This window comes from Dipteris shenzhenensis, chromosome 9, assembly GCF_047967505.1.
Source record: "Dipteris shenzhenensis isolate YYH24624 ecotype China chromosome 9, Dip_SZ_1.0, whole genome shotgun sequence".
In the NCBI taxonomy this organism is placed as follows: domain Eukaryota; kingdom Viridiplantae; phylum Streptophyta; class Polypodiopsida; order Gleicheniales; family Dipteridaceae; genus Dipteris; species Dipteris shenzhenensis.
The window spans coordinates 56,558,564-56,584,783 of record NC_141604.1 but is presented as its reverse complement, the minus strand read 5'-3'; the positions used below and the strand labels follow the sequence as shown (position 1 = coordinate 56,584,783).

At 38.9% G+C, this 26,220-nt stretch overlaps 1 protein-coding gene across 3 annotated transcripts; it reads left to right on the top strand.

Annotated features, from left to right (window-relative positions):
* LOC147898872 (uncharacterized) lies at positions 1–2,235 on the top strand. 3 transcript variants are annotated; one of them, XM_087379540.1, is made up of 5 exons: positions 1–615; positions 705–748; positions 870–1,238; positions 1,375–1,456; positions 1,545–2,235. In XM_087379540.1, the coding sequence occupies exons 1-3, from the start codon at positions 540–542 to the stop codon at positions 921–923; spliced, it is 174 nt and encodes a 57-aa protein (XP_087235666.1). In that variant the 5' UTR covers positions 1–539; the 3' UTR covers positions 924–1,238; positions 1,375–1,456; positions 1,545–2,235. The 3 variants fall into 3 exon arrangements, with proteins under 3 accessions (XP_087235666.1, XP_087235663.1, XP_087235665.1); XM_087379537.1 differs by having other exon boundaries at positions 1,122–1,238; positions 1,545–2,233; XM_087379539.1 differs by lacking the exon at positions 1,375–1,456 and having other exon boundaries at positions 1,122–1,238; positions 1,545–2,233.
* Positions 2,236–26,220: the final 23,985 nt, after the last annotated feature.

Sequence of the window (26,220 nt, the reverse complement as noted above, 5' to 3'; positions counted from 1 at the left end):
GCACAGATATGGAGAAGGCCATTGAATTTCAGAAAGACTTCTCAAATTTAGTGATACATAATTTGCTTGAAAGGTTTTTGGATAAGGATCTCGTAGGGTGCTTCAAAGCCTTATCACCTTGTGCATTTCCAAAAGGTAAGCAGGTCAAGAATTATGGTTTTGCTGAGATTGACACTTTGTCCACTCATTATGGTGAGCAAAAGCTGTTGGAAAATGGAGAGAAAATTGGTCCTCTTATTGACAAGGTGCAAGTGAAAAAGAGTATCAACATTTCAAGGCTCAAGCACCTTACGAATGGGATGAACGAAGCTATAGAGACACCTGGGTGTCTATTGGTAGGAATCCAACCACATGCATGAAGTATCCCATGTTGCTTCGCTTGGCACATATTTCTATGCTTCAATGTGCCAATACAGCAGCCTGTGAAAGGGGTTTCAGCATTCAAAATATAATCAAATCAAAGCTTAGAAATTCTTTGAGTACAAGAAGTTTGGATTCACTCATGCGTGTATCGATCAAGGGCCCTTCTCTTCTTGATTATGACTTCAGTACAGCCATTGGTTTGTGGAGAAGTAGTGCTAGAACCAGCCGCCATATATTTGGTGAGAGCACAAGGTATGCTTCTCAAAATTTTAAATTAGTCATTGACAAATATCTAGAAGGAGTTGCCTTATTTCAGACTAACCTCATTTGTTTACATGTAGGCTTGAAGGGATTCAACGAGACTCAAGCTTTTTCCATGACAATAGTAAGTTTTGTTTTAAAAGGCTGTCTTTTATGTAAATAGTGAATATTTTAATGTTGTACTCTATAGTTTGTGGTTAATAATTTTTTACTTATGTATCTAACTTTTGATGTTTACATTGAAGCTATTTTTGACAAGAATATGCTACACTTGTTATGATGGCAATATGGTATACTGAATATAGTATAGCAACCATGGCTATATATATATATATATATATTCGGTAGATAAGTTCACATGCTCTCAGCTTATTATGCCTATTTTGAAGTGAATGGTTAAATCTTCTGTTAATATAAGAAGCTAATCATGTTTTATAACTTTAGTTTAAGCTGAAAAATGCATGTCCTTCAGCATCTAATGTCATTTGATTTTGCAGAATTGTTTTGATGAACTCTCTTTTTCTCTATAAAAGCTTTCTAAGTATCATATGCTTACGATGGAGATAGCATTTGATTACTATAGTCAATGCCATACAAGCCTTACAAGGCAAGAGGTGAATTCTCTGATATAATTTCAGTTCATAGTTCATCATGGTAATATTTCCTGCTAGGTATAAAAATGCTAATCATGTTTTATAGCATAAGTTGAAAACTGCATGTCTTTCAACATCTTATGTCATGATTTTGTAGGATTTTTTGATGCAGTCAGTTATTTTTAAGAAAAGTTTTCTAAGCATCATATGCTTGTGGGGGAGCCTTACAAGGCAACCTGGTAAATTGTCTAATATAATTTTAGTTCATACTTTATCATGCTAGTTTGGTAAGTTCAATTGTCTCTTTACAGTGTATTTTGTGTGTAGGTTCTCTCTTTCAACATGTATAAGAAGACTCTACTGTGGATTCGTTTTGTCATAGCTTTTGCTTCAATAGACATCCATGCCACCTCTGGCTCTATGTCCATGTTTCCTTATGCGGCATGCCCAAAGGGAACCCTCTCTCTATTTTGCATATGCCCATAGCTTTCCCTCATGTGTCCACAACCATGCTGCATATGCTCAGTGCAGTCCTCTCCTTATTGCATGTCCTACCAGTCCTCTCTTTATGCTACATATGTCAACAGCCACATATACCAACAGTCAGTCCTCTCCTTCTGCACAAGTCTTGCTAGCCCTTTCTCTATGTTGCATATGCCAAGAGAGTCAGCCCTCTCTCTTGTCGCATATGTCTTGTCAATCCTTTCTCTATGCTATGTATGCCAACAGCCAGCCCTCTCTCTTTTGGGGATATGTCCTGTAAGTCCTCTCTTTGTGTTACATATGCCAACAGTCAGTCCTCCCTTGATGCAACAGCAGCAGCAGTAGTAGCAAGCAATGCAACATGAGCAACAACTATTTTAGCAACGAATAATATTTTTTGGAAATAGCTTTAGCTTGTTTCTATGACAAATAAAGAAGTATTTTGGAATGTAAGAAGAAAACTTTTTAACAAGCTTTAGTTTGTTCTGGTTATATGTAGTGTAAGTATTTTTATGATGCGTCTTATTTAGAATGTCACTCAGGACATTGCTCTTGTAATGTAAAGCTTGTGTTTATTCCAATCTATCAACATTCCTATTTAAGGTTTCATCAGAGTGTACGTCTTTATAAGACTGGTTGAAAATTAAATCTCTCCTTTTATAAAGCTTTAATGAAAGTGTGCCTTTAAAGTCCCGGTTGAAAACTCTTTGTCTTTGATCTCGATTGAAAATTTTATGTGTCTTTGACTCTCGGTTGGATTTTTAAAATATCGGTTGTAGTGAAAAGCCACCCTTATTTTATATGGTTGATAAAAAGGTTTTTCGTGAGCATTGGTGCCCTCTTCTCCAAGTACTAACCACTACATATATATATCGAATTGCATCACATCCTACTCACACGTACTAGACTATACTCTTGCTAAACGTTTACATTAGGGGAGAATTGGTCAAGGTCTCCAAAGGCCTCCTAATTAGTGTTTTCTAATTTCAAGGGATTAGTGAGGTATTTGAGGTGTACCAATGGAAGTGTTTTTTGTGAGGCAATGCTAGGCAGACCTACAAACAACCCCTATTGGCTACTCCTCTTACATCGGGGATCACTTAAACCATCCCTCCCTCAACCCATGCTTGATCGTTCTTCCATACGCACCTCCCTCAAACAAACCTACAAGTCATTCAAGAGGTGGTGGGTCCTTCTGGGCGAATTTTTCGTCCCTCTCAACTTGTTACAGGCCTGCCTCCTCTTCTCTGGTCCAGCTTCATTCTCCCTCCATTTTTCAAACGTGGAAAATCATTTGGCATCTTCTCTGTCCCCTCCTGGTTTGGTCTACTATCTTTCTCCCTCTCCAACACCTCTTGTAGCAGTTACTCACTCTCTCTCTATTCCTAGCTACATTACCTCTTACAGCAGCAGCTGCTTATCCCCCTTTGCTCTTTCTTTGGCATACCAATACCTACACCTAGCATGAGAAAACTCTTGATATTTTAAGAATATTTTATATTCTTCCTTATTGCATGCATTTGAAAGTCATGTGTCTTTCGCATCCAATGCATATATATTCAAGAATATGGCTTTTGGTCTATAGAGGTGCATGATTGGTGATGAAGACATATTAAAAGCCCATGTAAACATGAGAAGATGGGAATTAAGAGGATCTCATGGCTAGCAATAATAACAAATGGCAAGGTGATGTTGTCAAAAGCACCAACTATGCTTACCAAGTTAGAGGATAGCTATTTGAAAAGATTTATCGCTAGTCTTGAAACTCGTAGAGGTTTCATGTGTGTCAAAGGGTGCGCTGAGTGTGTAGGGTTCCAATTCCCTACCTCCTAGCCATGCAAGGCCTCCTCTCCTTCCCAAAAGGTCCCAAGAGGGATGAGAAAGAAGCATTATCATATCCAAGACCCCCCCAAGGGGCACCTTTGCATGTGGGATTAGTCTCCCATCAAATTGCCATGTGTTGATAGCACTCTAGCTCCACACAAACCATGCTCCATTTTAGCCCAGCCAAGGGGTGCAAACCACCACTTCCAACACCCCCTATGGAAAAACCCCAAGGCAAACAAGCCGTGGAGTTGACCAAACCTGGTCATGGACAAACATAAGACTGAACCACCAAACAAAGGCCAGTCGTCCCACGAAACACCATGAGTAGCAAATGTGCCAAAGTCCACAAGGAGATACACATGTCAAGAGTTATCAAGAGCCATCGTTGTTGCAACTTCAAGTCATTATTGCGGATCACGATAATCCATCACCAAAGAGCTCGAGACTTCCACCTGTTGCCCATGCATGGGCTACACCAAAATCCACCATAGTCTGTAGGTTTGCTACTTGCTCTGATATCATCTTGGAACTTACAAAGGGTTCCACATGTCAAAGGGTGTGCCAAGTGCAAGGGTTCCCAATCCTTTGCCTCCTAGCCACGCAGGGGCTCCTCTCGTCCCTAAAAGATCTTAGGAGGGATGAGAGAGGAGGGTCACAATGGGTTATTATACCCAAAGTCCCCCCAAGGGGGCACCTTTGCATATGTTGATAGTGGGCCAACACCACCTAAACCATGCTCCCTTGTAGCCCAACCAAGGTGTGAAGGCCACCACCTCCAACAACCAATATAAAAACCTCAACATGGAATATGCATTGTAGCCCAACCAAGGGGTGAAGGCCATCATCTCCAATAGCCAGTATAAAAACCTCAACATGGTATATGCATTCCTTAAAGGGAGCCTCTATTGCAAGGGGAAACTTAGTAATCTCAAGTCACAAGATATTGTAGGTTTTAATATTTTGAGTGACTATTATAGATCCTCAACCAAATGATTGTGTGCATAAAACATGCCACCATGATCCAAGGGACAATGTATAAAAGGAAACCGTCATGCTTGCTCCCCCCCATGATTTCTCCATAATCAAGAGGCACATCTTCTAGATCTTTTCTCCACCTATGTCTCTCCAGTCCTATATGGCTATGTTGGCATCTACCTGCCATGTTTCAATTGCATGACCAAGACAATCGATTCCCTTATGAAAGGCTATAAGTCAATTAATCAATTCATTTAAAAAATATTCCATTGGTTGAAGACTCGCATGAATTATTTTTTCCTATTAGTTTCGTTAAGAAGTTTGTATGCCTTGATAAAAATAAAGGTTTGAAAAATTCGCCAAGATTTAAAACTTTTATGAGAAAAAATTTAAAGTTTTGCCAGGATGCTATCAAAGCCTTGCTCTAGCTTAGTTTTGATCTTATTGCAATGTTTATGCTAATCGTTATGCTATCAACAATATTGACATGTATTTCAATGCTCATCAAATACAAGAAGTGTTGACATTTTGCATTTTCTAAGTTGAAATTGATAGTGTTTTGCAGTAGCGGATACTTTTGAGAGATGAAGATGTTGGTTATAAGTTGTTCTACTTGTGGTGTTTACACTGTAAGGTAGCTTTCAGGCATTCAAATTCTTTTGGGATCATACTACAAACACTTTTTAGGAGGATCGCAAAAGATAACATATTCGATAATAAACACAAAATTTACTCTACATCCCTCCAAAATAAACCCAACTTTATGAGATGGTATGAGTAAAATACAAGGCCCATTGCTACACACTTGAAGGTGAGAAAGATGCCTAAAGATCACTTACTGTGCCTTGGGAAACTCTCTCTTTTAGGTTATGCTCTTTGGACTGACTCTTGCAATGTTCTCTAAATAGAAATTTCACATGTGAGTAGATTTAACTCTATTTATGTTTTTGAGCTAGCATAAACTATAAAAACTCATATATCCTCCTTGTTTCAATGTGTGGATATTCTCCTTGAGCCCTAAAGCACCTATAAAATATAAAAAATTAATATAAATCTTGTTGACATATGTCTACTCATTTCAAGAGCTTTGTTTCAAAAAAAATATCACCTAAGAGAATGGCACTTAACATTGTTAGGGATGTTAAAGTAAATATGATGATGGAGGCCCTTCCAAGTAGCTTTACCAAGCTTCGCATCACATGTTGACCTGAAATGCCTCCAAGGAAACTTACTACTATAGCATTTATGTATGCATATAATACAATTAATAGAACTGAACAACCACCCTCCGTCCAATGTTTTCTTCCCAAAAATGAGAATTTTCATAACTTATCTCCTAAGATAGCATTGGGCTAGTCTCCCTCATTATATTAAAATACAAAATTCAAGGTTCTATATCCATGTGAAATGATACAAGCCCAAAATAAGGCTACGAGGGAGATGATGGTAGTTTCCTATGCTTACTTCTTCTATAAATAGGGAATGCATTTAGTATGTTCTCTCTCATTAAGAAAATGTTCTTCCATTTCATAAGTCCTCTCTTAAGATAGCATTGGGCTAGTCTCTCTCATCAATCAAAGTAAAATACCAAAAACAAGGTTTCATATTCATGTGAAATGATATGAGCCCAAAATAAAATTGTGAGGGACATGATAGTAGTTTCCTATGCTTACTTCTTGTGTAAACGGGAGTGCATTTAGTATGTTCCACTAATTGGGAGAGGAGAGGGATCTAGAGTGTCACTATATAGAAGAGATATAGAAACACCCAAACCACATGTTTTCAAGAGGTGATTAGAAAACTCCTACTTTTAACACTAGAAAGTTTGAATTCTTTTCTCATTTTGAATAATAACCCCTTATGTACATAATCTTTCTATGAAAGGTTGTATTTAAAAGTCTCCTCTAATTGAAGCAAAGTTTAAGTATATTTTTGGTGACCCTCCTGCCCTTCCTCTCGAGGGAGAGGAGTGAAAAGGAGATAAAAATCAACCTAAACGAAGGACAGAGGTAGTGCTTGTGAAAAGTGATCTTTACTGTATATTTTGTACATGCTATAAAAATGGCCAAAAAATTTGTTGAAATTTTTCCCAACCTACATTTTATGAACTTCATTTTAAACATTGTAGTTTTAAAAACCAATTGTGTGTATAGTTAGAGAATTTGTTCTTTCAATCAATAGAAGGGGAGTTGGAGTATTGAGGGACACATGAATAAGGCGACATTGAAAAGGATTCAAGAACATTAATGAAGGGGAGTTGGATATTATGCTCTTTTTTATAATACATGTTGTTTGGTTAGCTTTTTGAATAACATAATGTTTAATAGTTTTTAAGGGTTGGGACTAACTCCTATGGAAGAGAAGACGTGCGCTCAAATCTAATGAACAAACATCTACTTTGGAAATTCAATTATATCCCAACAAAAGATTAAATAGCTATATCTAGCCACAAGGTCAAAGATATTTACCTATGCTTTGAAAAGATTAATAAGCTTAGGTTAAGTGGCCTCCCTAGGGTGGCGGGTGGATAACAAATAAGAACAAAACAATAATAGAGTGAAGTTGGAGCATACCATAAGGAATAGGATACCTATGTAGAAGATAGTATTCCACGAGTGACAAAGAGGAAGAAAAGAGCATAACAAAGATTGACGTTGTAGTGAGAACCTGTCATGTAGCTTGTCATTAGTAACAAAGCGGCATAGAGTCACATTGTTCATATAATCAAAGCAACGAGTTGGATCTTATCATAGCTAGTTACCTGTGGATGCACCCCAAACTCAAGCATAAGAGGCGCCAATGCAAAACCTACACCCAGCCCAAGTAATCCTCCTATTGTGCCGGCAACCAAGCTAGCTGCGGCACTCACACCAAGCCTTAACATTCCAAAATGAATTGGCGCTATAAAGCTATATTCTAGGTGTGAATTTGAGACTGTGTTTTCTTTAGTCTTACTGATCCTATGTAGATTAACGGCCGCCACAAAGAATGCTAATACTACTACTGGAATTTGAACAACAGAGTCAAAATGAGAAAAAAAATAATGTGAACAATTACATGGGACAAGCACGGCTTCTTTTGAGATGGTGTTCAAGTGCTACTCATACCTGAAGACTAAAGAAAATCCAATATCTTGTACTGCAGGTTTTAAAATAGCTCTACCAAGTCAAGAAGAAAGTGTTTGACTCGGGATTGATGTTTGTACCCAAAACACTTGACAACCTGCTTATTATATGCAGTTTGTGAATGTAAATTGGAATTTTGCAATTCTATGAGAATCCAGTCTTGCTGGGAAAGCGATTCACATCTCGCGTCACTCGTATTAATAGGAAGCGCACAATTTTCTAACCTTCAAAATATGCAAGCTTACGAATATCACCCATACTGAACATTGGACGGCTACCTTCGCCCATTATAAAATGTTCTTGGTCACTCGTATTAATAGGAAGCGCACAATTTTCTAACCTTCAAAATCTGCAAGCTTACGAACATCACCCATACTGAACATTGGACGGCTACCTTTGCCCATAAAACGTTCTTGGTCACGGTATCCTTAAAAAAAAAGAAAGTAACGCAGAAAGTTAAAGTTTTTGTGTGTGTACTTGAGCATACAGGCATATCCTCGCAAAGCATCGATAAAGAAGCAAGCAGACCAAATTAGCACCACTTGTTAGTCATTTTTATACTTTGGTGGGAAATCTAAGTAGCATTTTTGGCGGTTTTTCCTTTGAGTGAAAAGTCACCATGTAAAACGTAAACAAGTACAATCCTTAACTGGGAAAGAAAGCGATAGAGAATCCTTCCGGTCACCCGTTGGGTGCGTTTTATCTATGATTTCAGCTTCCTTGTCATCTAGAAAACCACGCCTTGCATTTTCTTGACCTAGAAACAACAAAATTTATAGATGAGCGAACACAACACAAGTCAAGTTCCTCCCAGAATTTCTTATCCGCTCGTGCTAGAAGGGGAAGGCTAAGCTGACGTATATGTTAAGAAACAGAAGTTCACACTAGAGCCACTGGCGCAAAGCACCTGCTAATTGGACTTTGCGAGCTTTTTCCTCGTCCGACTCCTGCAAACACAGGCAAGCCGACTAGTCATTGCCATCGTTATGTCACCTCGATCCTTGCACGTTTACATATTGCCTCCACTATTTACCGTCTTCTTGATCGTTTCTTGCTTCCACGTGACGATAGCTTTTCGAATTGTCCTTATGCATGTGCCTGTGATGCATTCAATTGTACAATTGTCAATGTCTGAATCTATTCTGCAGCCTTGGCCTTGTCGTTGTTTAATCTGTCCGAAGCTACCATATTACCTATGAGAATAACGAAAAGCAGAAGGGTTATGATCCAGCTCGAGAAAATTAAGTTCAACGTTACTCCGAAGCTAATTCCTAGGATTAACATCGGCTAGAGAAGAGCGGCAAGGTCGTAGTCTATGAGCGGAGAAGCTTGAAGGGGATGTTTTAATCGTAAGTTGTATCCAATGCCAGATATCGGTAGCTTGTCCCGTTATCATAGCTGCAAGGAAGATGATAAGCGGAGTTCCTAACGTGGACGAAGCTTATACGCATACGTTGCACACAGTTACATGTGAGAAAACTTGGGAAAACTTGCAAAGTGTGATTCAAGTCCTCACAATTTGACAAGGCTGCTGACGATTTAGCATCAAATCCTATGATTAGATTCGAGGTGGGAATGAAAATGGAACCACCGATGCTGCCCAAGGCGGCACCAAGGAAAACGACGATGAAAGCCAGGGCGGACAACCAATTGAAGCGGAAATCCTGCATCGGAAAAGGAAAAATGAGCGCACGTAGTCTGGCAGGCCATTGGAGGGGAGAAAAAATAAGAGCAAGGGCAACCAAAAATAAAAAGCGTGTGAAAATGCGAGCGTTATAAGGAAGAGAGGAGAGAGCAAAAGACCGGCCAGACATGGGAGGAGGAGGAATGAGGAAGGTGAGGGGGGGGAGAGGAGGAGGAAGCAAGGGAGAGGGTGAGAAAGCTGAAGAGGAGGAGGAGGGAGGCTGGAGGTGGAAGAGCCATAACAGGGGGGGGTGGGTGCACCAACGCAAATAAAAAGCCGTATATGACATGGGGACTCTCATCGTGAGTTACGAAATATAAGGGTGTGCATCTGAGTCTCTGATGCGGGGCTGCTCTTTGATTTCTGACAGGTTCTTCTGGTCTCTTTCCAAATTCACGACAACAGACAGAAACGACCTAAAATCCACGTGGACCACGTCCAACAACCTTCCAATCACAACAATTTCAACTTAGTTTGGCGTCGTTTCTTCCGATCACAACAATTTCAAGGTAATTTGGCATCGTTTCTTCCAATGATTGGTTGTGCCCTCCAATGCTCACGAAAAACCGCATTTGGTGTAAAAATACAGACCGGCTGAAATTGAGAAATCCCGATTGAAAAAATGTTATCCCTTTTTTAGATAGGGATTGAAACCAAGAGCAACCTTTATTTTAAAGGCACATATGAAAATAAACCTTAAGTAAAAGGTTGGGACATAACTAGTCTTTCAAATAAGGGGTAGCTTTGCAAAGTGCCTTTATTAAATTTTATATATATATATATATATATATATATATATAATATAGAATTTATATAAGATGCATTGTAATATGTTGTGGGGTCAACAGAGGTGGTTCCCAAGGTGGATGGAATTTGAGAAGTAGAATGGGATTAAGGAGGTCGCTGGAGCACTTCCAGGACCAATGCAACTTCCCACTCCTCAGCTTCTTCATCTATGGGCTCTTCATTGTAGATGTTGGGCTCATCTGTAGAAATAACAAGATCGAAAGGACAAGGGCAGGGTCAAGGCTTGAGGGCGAGGCCTCCTCTTCCATTTGTTCCTCCTGGAGAAGGAAAATAAAGGTCATTAGGAACCTATTTCCCGTGTTTCTGACGACTCTGCATGCTAGGAGGTCATCAATGTCCACCTTCTTAAACCCTAGGAGTGTGAGCTGGGCTCGAAAGCGATCTAAATGTTTCACGAACCTGGATTCTTGATTGAACAAGTACTTCAAATAATCAATTGGGACCCATCTTTTTGTAGACTCGTCAAGTTAATATTGAAAACTCGCGATATGGTCTTGCATGTACTTGATGAGGACTTCAAAATCGTCTCGGGCTCCCAAGTAGGTGCCTAGGACATCTATGCTCTTATCAAAGACTGGAAATAACTCCTCTCTATCAATTAATGGAGTACAAGAATTTGAAATCGTGGAAGGTAGACCTAACAGAATCCATGGTAGTTTGGTAGATAGAAGAACTATGGCTATGATAGTGAAACTTTGAAACTAAAGTAACTTTATAACCTACATATACCAAAATATTCTAAATATAAAAAATAAAAAGAATTATACATTTTTTAGGAACAACTTGACATTGACATGAAAAAAAACCAATCAAAACATCAAAATTAATTGCACCACTATTAATTGAAAAATGTCAAAATCCACAATTGTTCCACCCCACATTGTTTACAATCTTTAATATTGCATGAGGGATAAAAGTAACACTATGCACAAGCTTCTCTGCATGCTTTCCTACCTTTTCACGATTTAAGGTAAAGTGAGAGAACTCAGACATGCCATCCTCCATGACCAATAGGTATTTTCGCACGTCCCTGAGAGTCCACTGTGACATAACAATCACATTCTTGACATCTCCTAAATGAGAACCAATACATAAACTTACCCCTGTATTATCATCGTCGTTAGAGTTAAGGGGGAGCCAATTGCCACCTATTTTCTTCTAGCGTCTATATTGAAAAGCAAAACATAACATTTGGCGGAAGATGTGGTACTTGATAACCACATTGTCCTTACATACATGGCATTGAAATAGATCACCCTTTTGTTCACCTGACCTGCTTTCCCAATTCACCCCAAGCAATTCCTCAAGGGCATTCTCATGTAGGCACTTGCATGACCACATGGTTTTTGTTCTGTGCATCTAGATATTCTGAAAACAAGAAGCAAAAATGTGTAGAGACATAAACCAAGACAACCTTACCCATTTAGAGCCAAATGTAAACTTTATGGCCATGCCCACATCCTTTGCAATCTTTTCCTTGTATGATTGCACTATTCTTGTGTCCACCATGCTGCAATCCATGTCTTCAAGTTGTGGTGTTGCAATGCATTGAAGATGACCATAACCTGATGCCATTCTTGGAGTAATGTACTTGGCATTATATCGATAGATATTTCTCTATTTCAAAGCAAAGGACTTCTCTCCAACATGCATTTGCTTTCCTAAATCCTCATGAATGGCAGTAAACTTACCTAAGATGCACTCGACTGGTTCCCACTCCTCAAAGTCTGAAGGAAATACATTTGCTGTGCACAAGTGCTATTTCAAAATACAATTTCAATCTGACTCATTACACTTCAAAACCTTACACAAAATGTAGACTTACAATGCGATGGTATTGTTGATTGATTGCTTGACGGAGGAAGACACATGTCCTTCCCCATGTAGATGTGTTGCACCTTTGTAAGCCATCCTTTCTTCCCAAGCTTGAACTTCATGATGCGGCCCTTCCATTCATGCAAAAGATCACCTTTTTTGCTCTTGGGAAGCTTACGTGGACGCTTGGTAGATCCTCTCATGACTATCCAATCATTCAAGCTGTAGGTGCAAGGCATCCATTCACTCAGTGCATTTTTACTACTGTGAGACACAGAGTACATGTATGGTCTCCTCACCATGCTTGTACAGAGGTCACAACAACAATAGTGGACTAGAAAGTGCAGCTTGGAGGCAGAGAGCAGCTCTGATAGAGGGAGAGAGAGGGAGAAGGTATAGAGGGTGCAACTGAAGGTTGAGAGAAGTTGAAACCTTCATTTTTCGGTGCTAGTATTATGTTCTACTACATGTGTTGTCTGTGGCCAAAAGCCTGTACATATATCTTGTCTTTGCATAGTTGATGCAGATTCTGACAAAGCATTGATCATGTTTTCCTAATACTATATTACTGGCATAATGTATATAGAATAAGGATCCAGTGAGTCTTTGTCAATGCGATGCTTGTTCCAGTATTTTATATATTCCTTTATGCCATTAACCACTTGAGTACTATTGTTTAAGTACTCATACATTGGAAGCACTATTGGTTTCCCAACTGGCAACAAAGGTTTTCCAAGAGTATCTCTTTTCCACAACTCTATGTCACCACCCTTTGGCATCCAATGATCTTGCATGTGATTCATTTTGTACTGCATTATTGGAATGTCATCTTGCATGAAAAAATGAAAATGCAGTGGCTTTAAATGTCCAATAAGTTTATCCTGGTCTTCACATAAGTAACCATCAATAAACCATTTAAAGTCTGGAACCTCAATCATCATAAAAGGGGTAGGCCTTGAGCTTGTGCACTCATTGAAGGTTTTCATAAGATGTGCTAGAGTGAGAGAATGACTTGTCCTCAACTGCTCTGAAAAATGGCTAAACAATGCATCAATATCTTCATGGGTATGACCAACCATTAAGAAACCCATCTCTATCATTAAGAAAACCCACCTAGCCACCAACAAATATAGGTATGCAAAAACATATATGTTTATGTTCTCCGATCCACAATTGTCTAATTGCAACAAGAGGCAAGGTGGAAGATTTTTGAAAGCTGTAGTGGATGTGTTATATGTGCTTCCAAGCACTTGTTGAGCATAAGGATTTGACTTCCCATCCATTGATAGATGAATTTCCATGGCTGTCCTTGAGATTATATAATTTAGGAGCTGGCTTGAAGTATTTAAAGAACTGTGTACAAGATCACCATACTCATGCTTATATTCTCTTTTAAATACAATGCTAATGATCCCACGGTAAAGTTTGGGTTTGCAGGCCAAAGACCAAGGGAAAAATGTCCATATGCTTCTTGACCATGTCCATGTGTTAGTATTCCAGTCAGTGATACTGGCAATTGATATGACTTATTGATATCTTTTGCTCTAACTTTGAGCCTCGGTATGGTTGTCTTCTATTGATCCATCTTATCATGTATGATGCATAAGACCTATTGAGGGTCCTTCTCTGATTTGTACTGCCATGAATAATATGCATGCCGACAACTCATTTGTTGTTTCTTTTTCTCCCTTCTCTCTACAAAGAGCTTTTCACATTCTACTGGTATCTTAGTAGCACCCAATTTCAACTTGATTGCAATACAAAGGCTACACTTTGAGAATGTGCTTGTATGAGAAACCGAGACATACTTGAAGTCTGTGTTCCAAATTCTATTGAAGGTTGACTTTGGAACCTCCTTGTGCCCTAGCATTTTCATGGTCAGATTGATCTCATGCATTATGTCCACTTGTTTGTACATATCTGGAATGATAATGTGTTTTTCTCATGCCATCTATTGTTGTTCGAGCTTTATGTGGCATCCTTTTAGCATTGTTAGTCACAAATCACGTAATACAGCTCTTGCCATCTCCACATGATCCCACCCTTTTCTAATGAAGCCTTTGTTTCCATGCATGGCATTTGTGCATCCAACATTATGTTGTTCCTTGTACCTGTAGTATAAAGTTTAAGAAATTGCGTGCAATTCATACCTTGCCTTGCAACATATTTCCCTCCCATCAAAGCTAAACAGGTGTGACACAACACCTTTTGAATCAATCCATATAGCATTAGTGAAGCTATTGAAGATATAGGTCATTCAATTCTCCAAGTTCATGCTCCAAAATTCCACTCTCATTTGCAAAATCAAATTACAATATGCAATCTGGCAACACTTCAACTTACAACAATCTATAAGTGCCACTTATTGAACATCTTCATACGTGCACTTCTTCTTTATTTAAATGGCATTCAATTTCCTCTCTAGGCTTGCAATTGACCATATGATATTTTCTTTCTATGTGAAGTGGTTTGACATTTAGGCAAGTACTACCACTCCCATCATGTGCTTTGGAATTTTCCAACCAAGATTGATCCATGTAGCTTTCACAAACTAAGGGTTGTAACAATGAGCCATCCTCAAATGTGATTTGATCTATCGACCATGTCTCTATAGCACTCGAATAGAAACTTTAACCTTTTCACTGCTCAAGTTCTCTAAGTGTGGTATATTACCTTCCACTATCACTCCATCATTTTCACCTAACTCTTGGAAGTTTACAACCTCATATGGTTGTACTAGAAACACTACCCCTGTTTTAGGTGTTTGTGTCTTATCCTTAGCCCATAGAAGGACTTTTCTCTCTCTCCATGTCTGTCGTACATCATATCCATCCAATCTGCTAAGTTGCATACTGATATTATGTACATGCACGTCGACCTCCTTTGCAATGCTCTCTTTATCATAGATCTTTAAGTCTTTCTTGTCCACCCTAATAGTGCTTTCCACTGCATCTCTAAGTTTGCATGTATCCATTGTTGAAAAAGGAAGTTCAATGTCTGCATCAAAATAAACATCGACTGATACAAATACACATGAAGAGCCAATTTGCACACCCTAACACAAGCCACCTACATCATTGTTGAATAATGTACCATGTGCAACAACAGTGCCACTAATACTAAGTTCCACCATATCAATAATGTTGAGCATATTGCCTACAAAATGTTCATGTGTCCAAAATTATCATCTTATATAATTCATCTCTCTCTGTCTCTGTCTCTCTCTCTCTTGTTGATATGCTAATTGGGAGCCAAAAGTACAAAGAGTGGTTTGAAAGCCGATCTTTGTCTCTTGTGCTCGATGGAGGATGAAAGTTCAAGATCGGTTTTAAAACCGATTGAACTATCATGCATGGTGGATGATAAAAGTTCAAGATTAGTTTTAAAACCGATCTTAATCTCTCATGCTTCATGAAGAATGGAAGTTTAATGGTGGTTTCAAAATTGATCGTTGTCTCCCATTCCCGATTTAGGATGAGAGTTTAAGATCGGTTTTAAAACCAATCTTGATCTCTTATGCACGATAGATGACGAGAGTTCAAGATCGGTTTTAAATCCAATCTTCATCTCGATCTTCATCCCTCATGCCCGATCGAGGATGAAAGTTTAAGATAATTTCCAACACCAATCTTGGTCTCTCTTGTCCTATGGATGATGAGATGTCAAGAATGGTTCTAAAACTCATCTAGTACAAAATGCATGTTAAGAAGATCATATTTAAAATAGATCATGGTCACTCACGCGCAATGGAGCTTGAAATTTTTAAACTGATATGGATCCTGATTTCTCATGTTTGGATCGGTTTTAAAACCGATCTCAAACTCCACCATGTTATATGAAGGATGAAGCCAAGATTGGTTTTAAAATGATCATGGTCTCTCTTCATGTAAAAGATTTTATTTTTTTTAAAACCGATCTTGGACTCTTAGGTGAGTTGGAGGGTCATTGATCAAGATCAGTTTTGAAACCGATCCTCATGTCGGATGCCGAATGGAGAAAGAGAATTTGAGTTTGTTTTTAAAACCGATCATGGTCTCCATCATGTCATGTGAAGGTTCAAGCCAAGATCGATTTTAAAACCGATCTTCATCTCTCAACCATGGGAAAGTTTAACATCAATCATGGAGTCATGTGTGGTGGAGGATAAAAGTTCAAGGTCGGATGAAGGATGAAAGTTTGAGATCAGTTTTAAAACCGATCTTAATCTCTCATGTCGGATGAAGGATGAAAGTTTGAGATCGGTTTTAAAACCGATCATGGCCTCCAACACGTCATGTGGAGGATGAAATCAACATCAATTTTAAGGACGATCTTTGTTTCTCATCATGGAAAACTTCAAGATCGGTTTTAAAACCGATCTTGGACTCTCATGCACGTTGTGGAGGATGAAAGTTTGAGATCAATTTTAAAACCAATCATAATTTCCATCATGTCCTGTGGAGAATGAATTTTAAAACCGATCCACATCTCTCATCATGGGACAGTTTAAGATCGGTTTTGGAACCGATCTTAGACTCTCATGCATGATGTGGACTAAAATATATTTAAATGTTTTTATTATGGGATTCTAAACATATTTTAATTAAAGTGTACTAAATACATAGTACAAAGGTGATAAAATTACTTATTAATACTTTGAACCTTAAAATTTATCCTAAACCTAAAATCCCTAACTCCCTAACGTTTTGTTTAAATTCCCTAACTTCCATTTTATTTTAATTCCCTAACTAACGTTTTATTTATCCTAACTAACGTTTAATTTAAATTTCCTAACAAAAGTTTTATTTATCCCTAAATAAAATATATTTAAAAACTTTATTATGGGGTTCTAAATATATTTGATATATTTCTCCTTATCAAAACATATTTTAATGATTAAAGTGTACTAAGATACATAGTACGAATGCAATAAAATTACTTATATTAATATGTTCTATTAGAAATATTTTTCTTAATAAGATTAAAATATTCTATAATAATTCATTTTAAAATATTTTATATTCATACGAAGTTCCATTTGTCCATACTTTTATCTATTCCAAATATGTTTTACCAAATAAAATATTAACAGAATATGAAAACATAATTTAAATCTCTTCCATATTATATCCATTATCAATTCAATTATTTTATATTCATATGTTTATTAAAATATATCTTTAAAATGTTATAAAAAATATATATTACTTACGTTTTAATAAATAAATCCTATTGAATATAAAATATGTATATGTAATAAACAAAATATATTAAATACTAGGTAACTCTTTCACTACTAACTAACATTTTAACAAACTTGCTAACTAACATTTGATTTAAATTAGCTAGTATGACTAATTAGGCTAAAGTTAAACCTTAAAATTTATCCTAATCCTAAACTAAAAATGATTAATTTTAACTAACTCCTTAACTAACGTTTGGTTTAAATTCGCTAACTAACATTTTATTTAAATTCCCTAACTGACGTTTTATTTATCCCTAAATAAAATATATTTAAATGCTTTATTATGGGGTTCTAAACATATTTCAAACTAATCCCTAAGTTACTTATCCCTAACTTAAGTTCTAAATTCCCTAAGTCACTTTTTATTTAAATTTCCTAACTAACTCCCTAACAAATGTTAAATTTACAATGCTTTAATGCATAAATTACGGTGTTAGCTTTAATATTTAGCTTAAGAATTTTTTAAACTAATGCCTCAAATTACTTATCCCTAACTAACGTTTTATTCAAATTTCCTAACTAACTCCTTAACTAATGTTTAAACCTTGATATGACTAATTAATGTTTAAACCTAAACTAACGTTTAATCCTAAACTTGAACTAACGTTTAACCTTAATATGACTAACTAATGTTTTAAACTAATGTTTAACCTTAAACTAACATTTAAACCTTAACTAACATTTAACCTTAACTAACGTTTAAACCTAAACTAATATGACTAATTAGCCTAGACTAAGTAACTATCCTAAACCTAAACCTAAAGGCCAAAAGCTATTGGAGTCGTAGCTGACCAGGTCCTTTCGAATTGCTGTCAATGCCTTGGAGTCTGCCATCACCATCAAGCTCTGCACGCTACCCATCGACATTGCCATTAAGATCTGCATCTTCTGCACGCTGCTCATCGCCATTGGCATCGCCCTCATGCTTCGATCCATGCTAAGAATCGGCATCTCTCTCAGAGTCTGCATCAAGGTCTAGATCTCCAGATTCTCCACGACGTTGAGAGTCCGCATCACACTCTAGGAGGACCTCTTTATCTGTAGCAGGCTCTGGGACTCCGAGGACGTATTTGTTTGCATCACACTCTGATGAAAGGACGTCACCATCGCGTGCTCCATCGCCACGCTCGAGGTTCATTTCGGAGACAAGGTGGGTGCTCTCTCTCAGAGTCTCTCTCTCTCTCTCTCTCTCTCTCACATACACACACATACACACACGCTCTCTCTCACACACACTCTCAGAGTCTCTCTCTCTCTCTCTCTCTCTCTCTCTCTCTCTCTCTCTCTCTCCCTCCCACACTCTTGAAGACTTCCTCTCTCACTCACTCAGCGACACACTCTCATAATCTCTCTCTCTCTCTCTCTTTCAAGCTCGCTCGCTCGCTCTATCTCTCTCTCACACACACACAAAGTCTCTCAAAGTCCTCTTTGATGTCACTCATGCTCTCAAAATCTCTCTCTCTCTCTCTCTCAGACTATCTCTTTCAAGTTTCTCTCTCTCAGTCTCTCTCACTTGCTCTCTCACTCTCTCACACTCTCTCACACTCTTAAAGTCCTCTCTTTCACTCTCTCTCTCTCTCTCTCTCTCTCTCTCTCTCTCTCAGGATACTAAATATAGCAGCATGAACTCTTTTAACTCTCAAGAATTCAAACAAATTTTGAATTTCTCCCTTAACTATAATTTCAAAATTTACACGAGGATCGGTTTTAAAACTGATCTCGATGGAGAATAGAAAAAAAAAAGTTTAGTAATTGGTCCAAAATTCAAATTTTGAAAAAAACCGAATTAGCTTTTTGAAATTTCTCCAATCTTAAAGCTTGTTGTACATGCTAAAGTTTTCAAATATTATGTATGTAAATTTGGGAATGCTAGCATTTATATTGTACCTAAGTTTGGGGTTACATATTTGTCTAATTTTCTTCACTAGAATGGAATCTATTGTTAAGCTTAACTTGCAATAGGGGATGGGGTTGAAGGTGAAGGTAAAACCCTTTGCCCTTCATCCTCTTAACCAAGATTTATTTTAAAACTGATCTTTGGTTGAGGGAATGAAGGGAAAAGGGTTTCACCCTCATCCTCTAATTCTTTATCTTGGAATTTCGTACAAGCACAATCATATAGATATAAGATGGTGATTGATCAAGGCAGCTCAAGCATTGAGCCTACTTCAAGAGCCTCCAGTAGAGTAAGAATATGCATCGGAGACCGCTAATCCAGAATCAGAATTATGGTCCTTGTCCCCCTTGATCATCGATGGAGAAGAGTATGTATTCCTCCATGACATAGAGGTTATTTTTGGACTACGAGAGGATGAGGCACTCGGAGTCCTATCGGGGTTTGATGTTGACACGTGTCAAAGATCTCGGGGTTTTAGGTTCCGAAGACTAGACAATGGAAGACTTTCTCTTGACAATGCTGGTTTTAATGAGGGATGCAGACATGTTCGTATACGATGCACAACCCTCTCATGCAAAAGCTTTCACCTCCAACATAGATTAGGAGAAAGCGTCCACCTCCCAAATGGAACATCATACAGCACCTGGTTCCATCAACATTACAAATGAGGAAGGGATAGAAGCTGACGATGCTATGGTGGTAAGTTTGAACAATATTTTTTATTTTGATGTTCTTTCAGTATAATTTGTTTTGTCAGTCTTCTAGCGTTTGTTGAATTGTTCAGGATGCATTTGAACTTGATGAATTCTCATCTCGATGGGGTAATGTTCACAGCTCATTTGGGCGTGATCATTCTTTGGCTCATTACCTTGGCAAAGTCACAGAGCATATCGTGGTCTTTCATAGCAAATTTTCTCCTTGAGGTCCTTTAGAGCTGCTGAAGTGTAAGGCATTGTCACGCGCTATCAGATACTCCAACATTACTCGGAATGCCGACAAAGTCATTTTGGTACACCCCCTGGCTACTATCAATGCCTTTGGATCAAACATTCATGGTAGAGCATTGACGACAACGGCTATGTCTTTGGCAACAAGAGAGAAGGATGTTAGTGCTGTTCCGGCTAGATCTATATCTAGGAATCCACTAGGGGATTCAAAGACCCCTATTCTCGATGTACTAGAACTAGCCAAGAAGAAAGATAGCCTATGAGGCCTTTTGTATATATAAAAATATATTTAAATGGATACATGACTGCATGTCTTTATTATTTGTTTTAAGTTATCGTTGCTTGTCATGAATTCCATTGTATTTTGTTTGTCATTGATGATGTATTTTCTCCATCATTTTATTTGTGTTCATTTAATACATTTCTAGCCAATTTAGTATCATTTTCACCAATTCTAGGTATCAAAAGTTCATTTCTATCAAATCCTAAAGGAATTTCATTGTCGCGCAAAAGAAAAAAGTATCCGAGACGTCGCCAAGACCCTAGAAATCCCAAAACCCACCACGGTGTGAATTTGGGTATTTTGGCAAGTTGTAAGTCCAAAACCCACCATAGAAATGGAGAATACACAACAATGCAATAGTGTAGAGAACGTGGATATATTTTATTAAAAAAGATCGACCCTTGGGCCTTAGATACAAGATAGTGCCTTCAAGGGCGGGGGTGGTCTAAGTCCTAAGAGTGGGCTGCAAGAGAATCTAGGGCTTCAAGCTTGGGTCACTCTGTAGCCGCTTCGCCAGAGCCATGTTCTTGTCCATGACCGTGATGCGCTTTGCATGGATGGCACACAAGTTGGCATCCTCGAACAAAGCGATGGTCACTTGCTCCACAGCCTCCTGGAGTGCCCCCATACGTCCTATGTTGAATCGCACATCGTCCTTGTATCCCTGTGCTATCTCCCGTACCACACATTGGAAGGGAGCATGCGGGATTAGGTTGTCAATGGTCTTCTGCATTTGCTTGATCTCCCTTAGGACCTGCGCTCCTGGCTTTGCTCTTTATGGCTTCCTGACTCTTGGTGGAGGCTTTACAGGTACCCGAACATGATCCCACGGCCTCCTGTCTGCCTTGAATTTCTTTCGCTGCTCGTCTGCATTGATTCTCCTCCGAATCCTCCTCTCATAGACATCTTGATCTTTTTCCTTCTTTGGGATGTGGCTTTCTCGGTGTCTGCTTTACCCTCTTCATGGGCACATGTGTCATTTCTATGATGGGTTGTGAGAGGGAAGATTGTGCCCTTCTTAGTAGTCTATTGGCCCTTAGGAAGCCTCTCTATCTCCGGGAGGTTATCAAATACATTTTGTTCGATAGTAGGAGTGTTCTCATGGGCAGGGAAAGGCCAAGGGGAAGGCTGAGGGGAAGATTGAGGGAAAGGTTGAGGGTCAGGTGTCAGGTTGAGTCATGTTTTGACACCCCTTTTAATTATGTTTAAGGTTTCATCGTGCCCCTTGCCCCCACCTAACCCCTCCAACCCCACCCTCCACCCTCGTCGCCCTCCCCCCCATTGCCGTCCCCCTACTTGCCCCACCCACACCCGTCGCCCTTCCCCATACCCCCCATCCCCCCTCCTCCCACCCTTGCTACCACTCCACCCCTCCCTCTTGCCTTGCCCCGTGTCCCTCCCTTCTCTCCCCCCTCCTTCACCATGTCCCCACTTTCCCCAACGTCGTGTGAGTACAAAAATTATGGTCAAAATAAACAAGATATTAAAGAGTGAGTACACAAATTATGGTCAAAATAAGCAATATATTTATTTCATATATATATACAATTACACCATAGCTTCTATTGGTGGTTAGACCCATCTACTCTCTTCTCTCACTCTAGCTTGCAACCAACGTGCGACTCCTCGACTCCCTATGGATGCTTTCCAAGCACTATGCCTTCTATTCTTTGATACAATTTGAACGGCTTTTACAAGTTCTGATGCCTTTGCCTTTTCAGACTTCAAAGTCCTTAGTATACATCTAAAAAACCAGTCAAACATCTCATGCAATGCATTGCTCTACGAGTGACACCACCACCATGCCTTGAGTTCTTGAAGTAGGCTGCCTTGGCTCTATAGTGCAACTTCTCCATGCCTTGTGTATTCCAAATGGACAAAGGGCCCCAATTTTGTAAAACCATGGTCTATGTGCATAGAGAATATGCTGCAAACATGATGAGAATCATTTCTGCAACAAAAACTATTTATAAAACAAGTGCTAAATATTATGATGGTGCCAAGATTACCATGTAATGCGTAATGTGCGACTCCCCCCATGCTTTCACCATTAATTGCATAAACTCTTTCACAACCATCCTGAACCTTTCATAATATATCTCATCGATTTGAACCTAGCGAAGCAATTTTATCAATGCATCAACCTTTGTCCATACTTTAGCTCTCAAAGTTGCTACTTGAGGATGAGAAGCCTTATTGGTCATGCATTCACACAATGCTTTTTAGTATTCCCAACCCCTTTGCTTTAAGACAATGTATGTTTGTCTTTGTCGAGATTGTGGTTTAATAAGAATCTCCTTGCCTCCCCTCCATCCATGGACACTTTTGCAGGAAGATTTTGTATTGCCAAAGACATTTTCTTATCCTCCTTAAGTTTGACATGTCGTCCATGGAATCCCATCTCTGATAGCAACTTCTCAACTTCTGCAATGCACCATGCGTATACTTCTTGCAGAATTAAATTCGAAGCATAAACAAGATGCAAATATAACAACTTATCAAGTACACGCAGTTCTACGTGTAAAGTACATATGTGTACTCTCTCAAGTGGGATGGGCAAGATGGGATCCCACTTTGGATCCTTCTTGTCGCGATTGGGAGCTTGCGTTTGGCTGCAAGGTAGAATGCCATTCTCCCATTGTAAGCCAACCTTTTGCTTGCATTGCGAACACATGCAATAAAGGCATGTGTTCATTACATTTGCCCTTGTATCACAACCATCCAAGCACTTGAGGGTTTTCAAATCACCAGCAAGATGCCATTCAACTCGAAATGTTCCATGGTCATCGACTATCAATGTTTGCCCTTCCTCTTGTCTCTGGATCGTCGATGGGATTCCTATTCTATCTAGAACCCACTTCAATGTCTCATGGCACTCTTTCAAAGTCTCAAATGCTGCAAGCCACCATATATCTTTCTCTGATTGCACTAAGAAATCTTGCTCTACTTCTTCGTTCCCTTGAACAAAGGCTAAGGCTTTATTCATAATGCATATGCTCACTCTCTCTAACTTGTGTTCTTTCACCAATTGAGCTTTATCCATTTTGATGACAAATATGAGCTTTCCATTGCAATCTGTACAACAAAAGAGAGAAATCGTTAGGATAAACATGATATAGGAAATGAACTAAGTAAAGTGCAATGCTATAATGGATTTCCTCTTACCATCGTCTCTCATGCTATAGAATTTGACCATTGCTTATTGCAATTTCTCAACATCTAAGTAGACATTGTTGAAAGCATTCATCTCAAAGGTTTGCAAGCTAGATTTCTTTTTACTTTTCCAAGTCATTGTGCCCCTTACGCAATGGTACCCTCCAAGCATTTCTCTTGCACATTGGTTTGTTTCTCACTGTGCACGTCTCACAAACCAAGGTGTAGGTAGAGGCACTGTAGACTTCTTATACTTTTTCAAAATCGTAGACTTGAAAGTTTTGAAAATAGATGTGTAAGCTTCATGACTTACATCGGCAGTATCACAAGTTGCAAGCATCTCCTTTGCATCCACAATATCCTTGAAGTCCTTCATCACCTCTTCAACAACTTGCACAAGTAGGCCCTTGTGTCTTGGGTCCCTTAGTATCCCAATGACATCACTTGACTTCAATAAACTAGCTAGAGCATATGAATAGTCAATATCATCCTCGTCTGTTCTTCCCATCACATCTTTCATGAAGTTCCTAAAGAAGAACACAAGAAAAACTTAGTCACAAACAGTGTAGCACAAAAGAGTATAATTTCATTGGAACTTTTGATAACCAACTTTTTCTAGCACCACCAGTGGGTGCCAATTCATCCATGTTATGTAAGTACATTCTTTTCCTCTCCTTCAATCTCAAAGGTGTTTCTTTCATCTTTTACACTCGTTCTTTTTGTGATTGGTGTTTTTTAGTGGCTCCAGCTTTAAGCTTCTCTAGTCTCCCAAATGCAACCCACTGACTCCGTAGCTACTTCAGTTGCTCTGCATAAGATGCATCCTTCATGTTTTTTTGAAGTTCCTCATTTACCTTTTGCGAAATTAGCCGACACATATGCTTTGGACAATTCAATACTATTCTTTTGGTTCTTGCATAAACACCTTTGATTTCTTTAACTGTTGGAAAATCACTCAATTGCAAAATTTTGGCAGCTTCAATTGAGTGCTGGCCTGATAGCACCCAATAAGCATAGTTGTGTATGTCTTTAAACGCCACATTAGATAGTGGCATTGGATCATAAGGCATCACATCTGCTTTTGTGGAGCAGTCTCTTGGATTCATGCAGAATTCTTTGACCAAATTGCAAACATATTCCACTAGGGGCCTATACACGTAATCAGTTGGTGCTTGTGTACAATCTAAAACAAGGATTGAGAACTTATCTAGACCAAAAGGATAGTACTGTTGAAAATTGTGTATCCCCTCTCCTTTCTCCTTCCAACCAATAATGTCCTCCTCTAATGGCGCTATCCTCAATGGCTCTGCTTCAGTGATTGTTGCCAAGGCTCTGTCATGTATCTCCTCAGTATTTGCTTGTTTTACATTACCCTCACCTATTTTTCTTGGCATTTTAATGGTCTGACCGATTATGTTGATGATGTCAACAATCATGTCCGGAATTGTGTCTTCATCAATCACAATATTCCCATCCATTTTTTCCATGGTATCCTTCTTTTCCTTATGTTTTGATTCATCATAATATGCTAGTGACAGGTAGTAGACTTTTAAGCTGACTTGGACGAAGACACCCTCATCACCTTCTTGACCCACTATACCCTTATTTACTCATGTTACATGCCCCACATCTTCAATGTAACACATCTTCAAATTCCGAAGAATCATTTCTTATAACAAAACAAGTGGACCTTCTTGAAAGGTTTTTCACTTTCACTATGTGTGTCCACATACCATCCCCACTGTGGATCATTGCAACCATTACAAACATCCTAGGAGGGCTTGCTCTTCTTGCTGGTTACACTACTATCACCAGTCTTTCCACTTATTCTCTTTCCTTCTGACTTCTTAGTCGACATTTCGGTACTCTTACTTGCCATTTCACAACACAATGTCAAATCAATTTAAAAAAAACACAAATAAAAACCCAAACACTACCACCTTTCATATGCATAATTTATTTTGCATTTAGAATGACTAAGATTGTAAGCAGGTATCAATTTTAAATGCCAAAATTTAACCTTAGCATATGAGCTCAATTCCAAGATCGGTTTTAAAACTGATCTTTGGGGACCTAAAAGGCCTTGACTTTGATCTTCTTGGGGATGGAGAGATAATAGAAGAAAGGAAGGAAGGGACCTTATAAGAAAAAAAGGCTAGGTCTTTCATCCGCTAACCAAGACTGGTTTTAAAACCGATCTTGGTGAATGAAAACTTGGATTTAAGGCCGACCTTCATCTCCTAATCCAAGATCGGTTGAGGGGATGAAAGAAATTAGACTTCATCTCTCTATCCAAGATCGATTTAAGGCTAATGATGGATTGGTGTATGAAGGTGAGCCTTTTGACTTCATCCACTTAACCAAGGTATGTTTCAGAACCAAACTTTCTTGAGGTGATAAAGGCATTAGGAGAGAATTGGGGTCTCAAAAGGGCCTCATAAGGAATAAATTAAGAAATGGATTAGTCCTCATGAAAGGGCCAAGGTAGGTTCCAAAAAGCCCTAGTCCCCCCTCACCTAGGTGGGTTAAGCCCAAAAGTGACCTCACCTCTTACACAACTCTTACTCATAGGTGGGAACCAAAAAATTCAAATTTCAAATTTCAAAATTTGAATTCCCTCCCTCCTCTCTCCTCCCTCCCCCTCCCTCGCCCCCCTCCCTCACTCCCCATCCTCACTCCCTCCTCCCCCTCCCTCCTCCCCCTTCCTCCCTCTCCTCCCCCTCCCCCTCCTCACTCCCTCCCTCCCGTCCTTCTCCTCCCCCTCCCTCCCTCCCTCCCTCCTC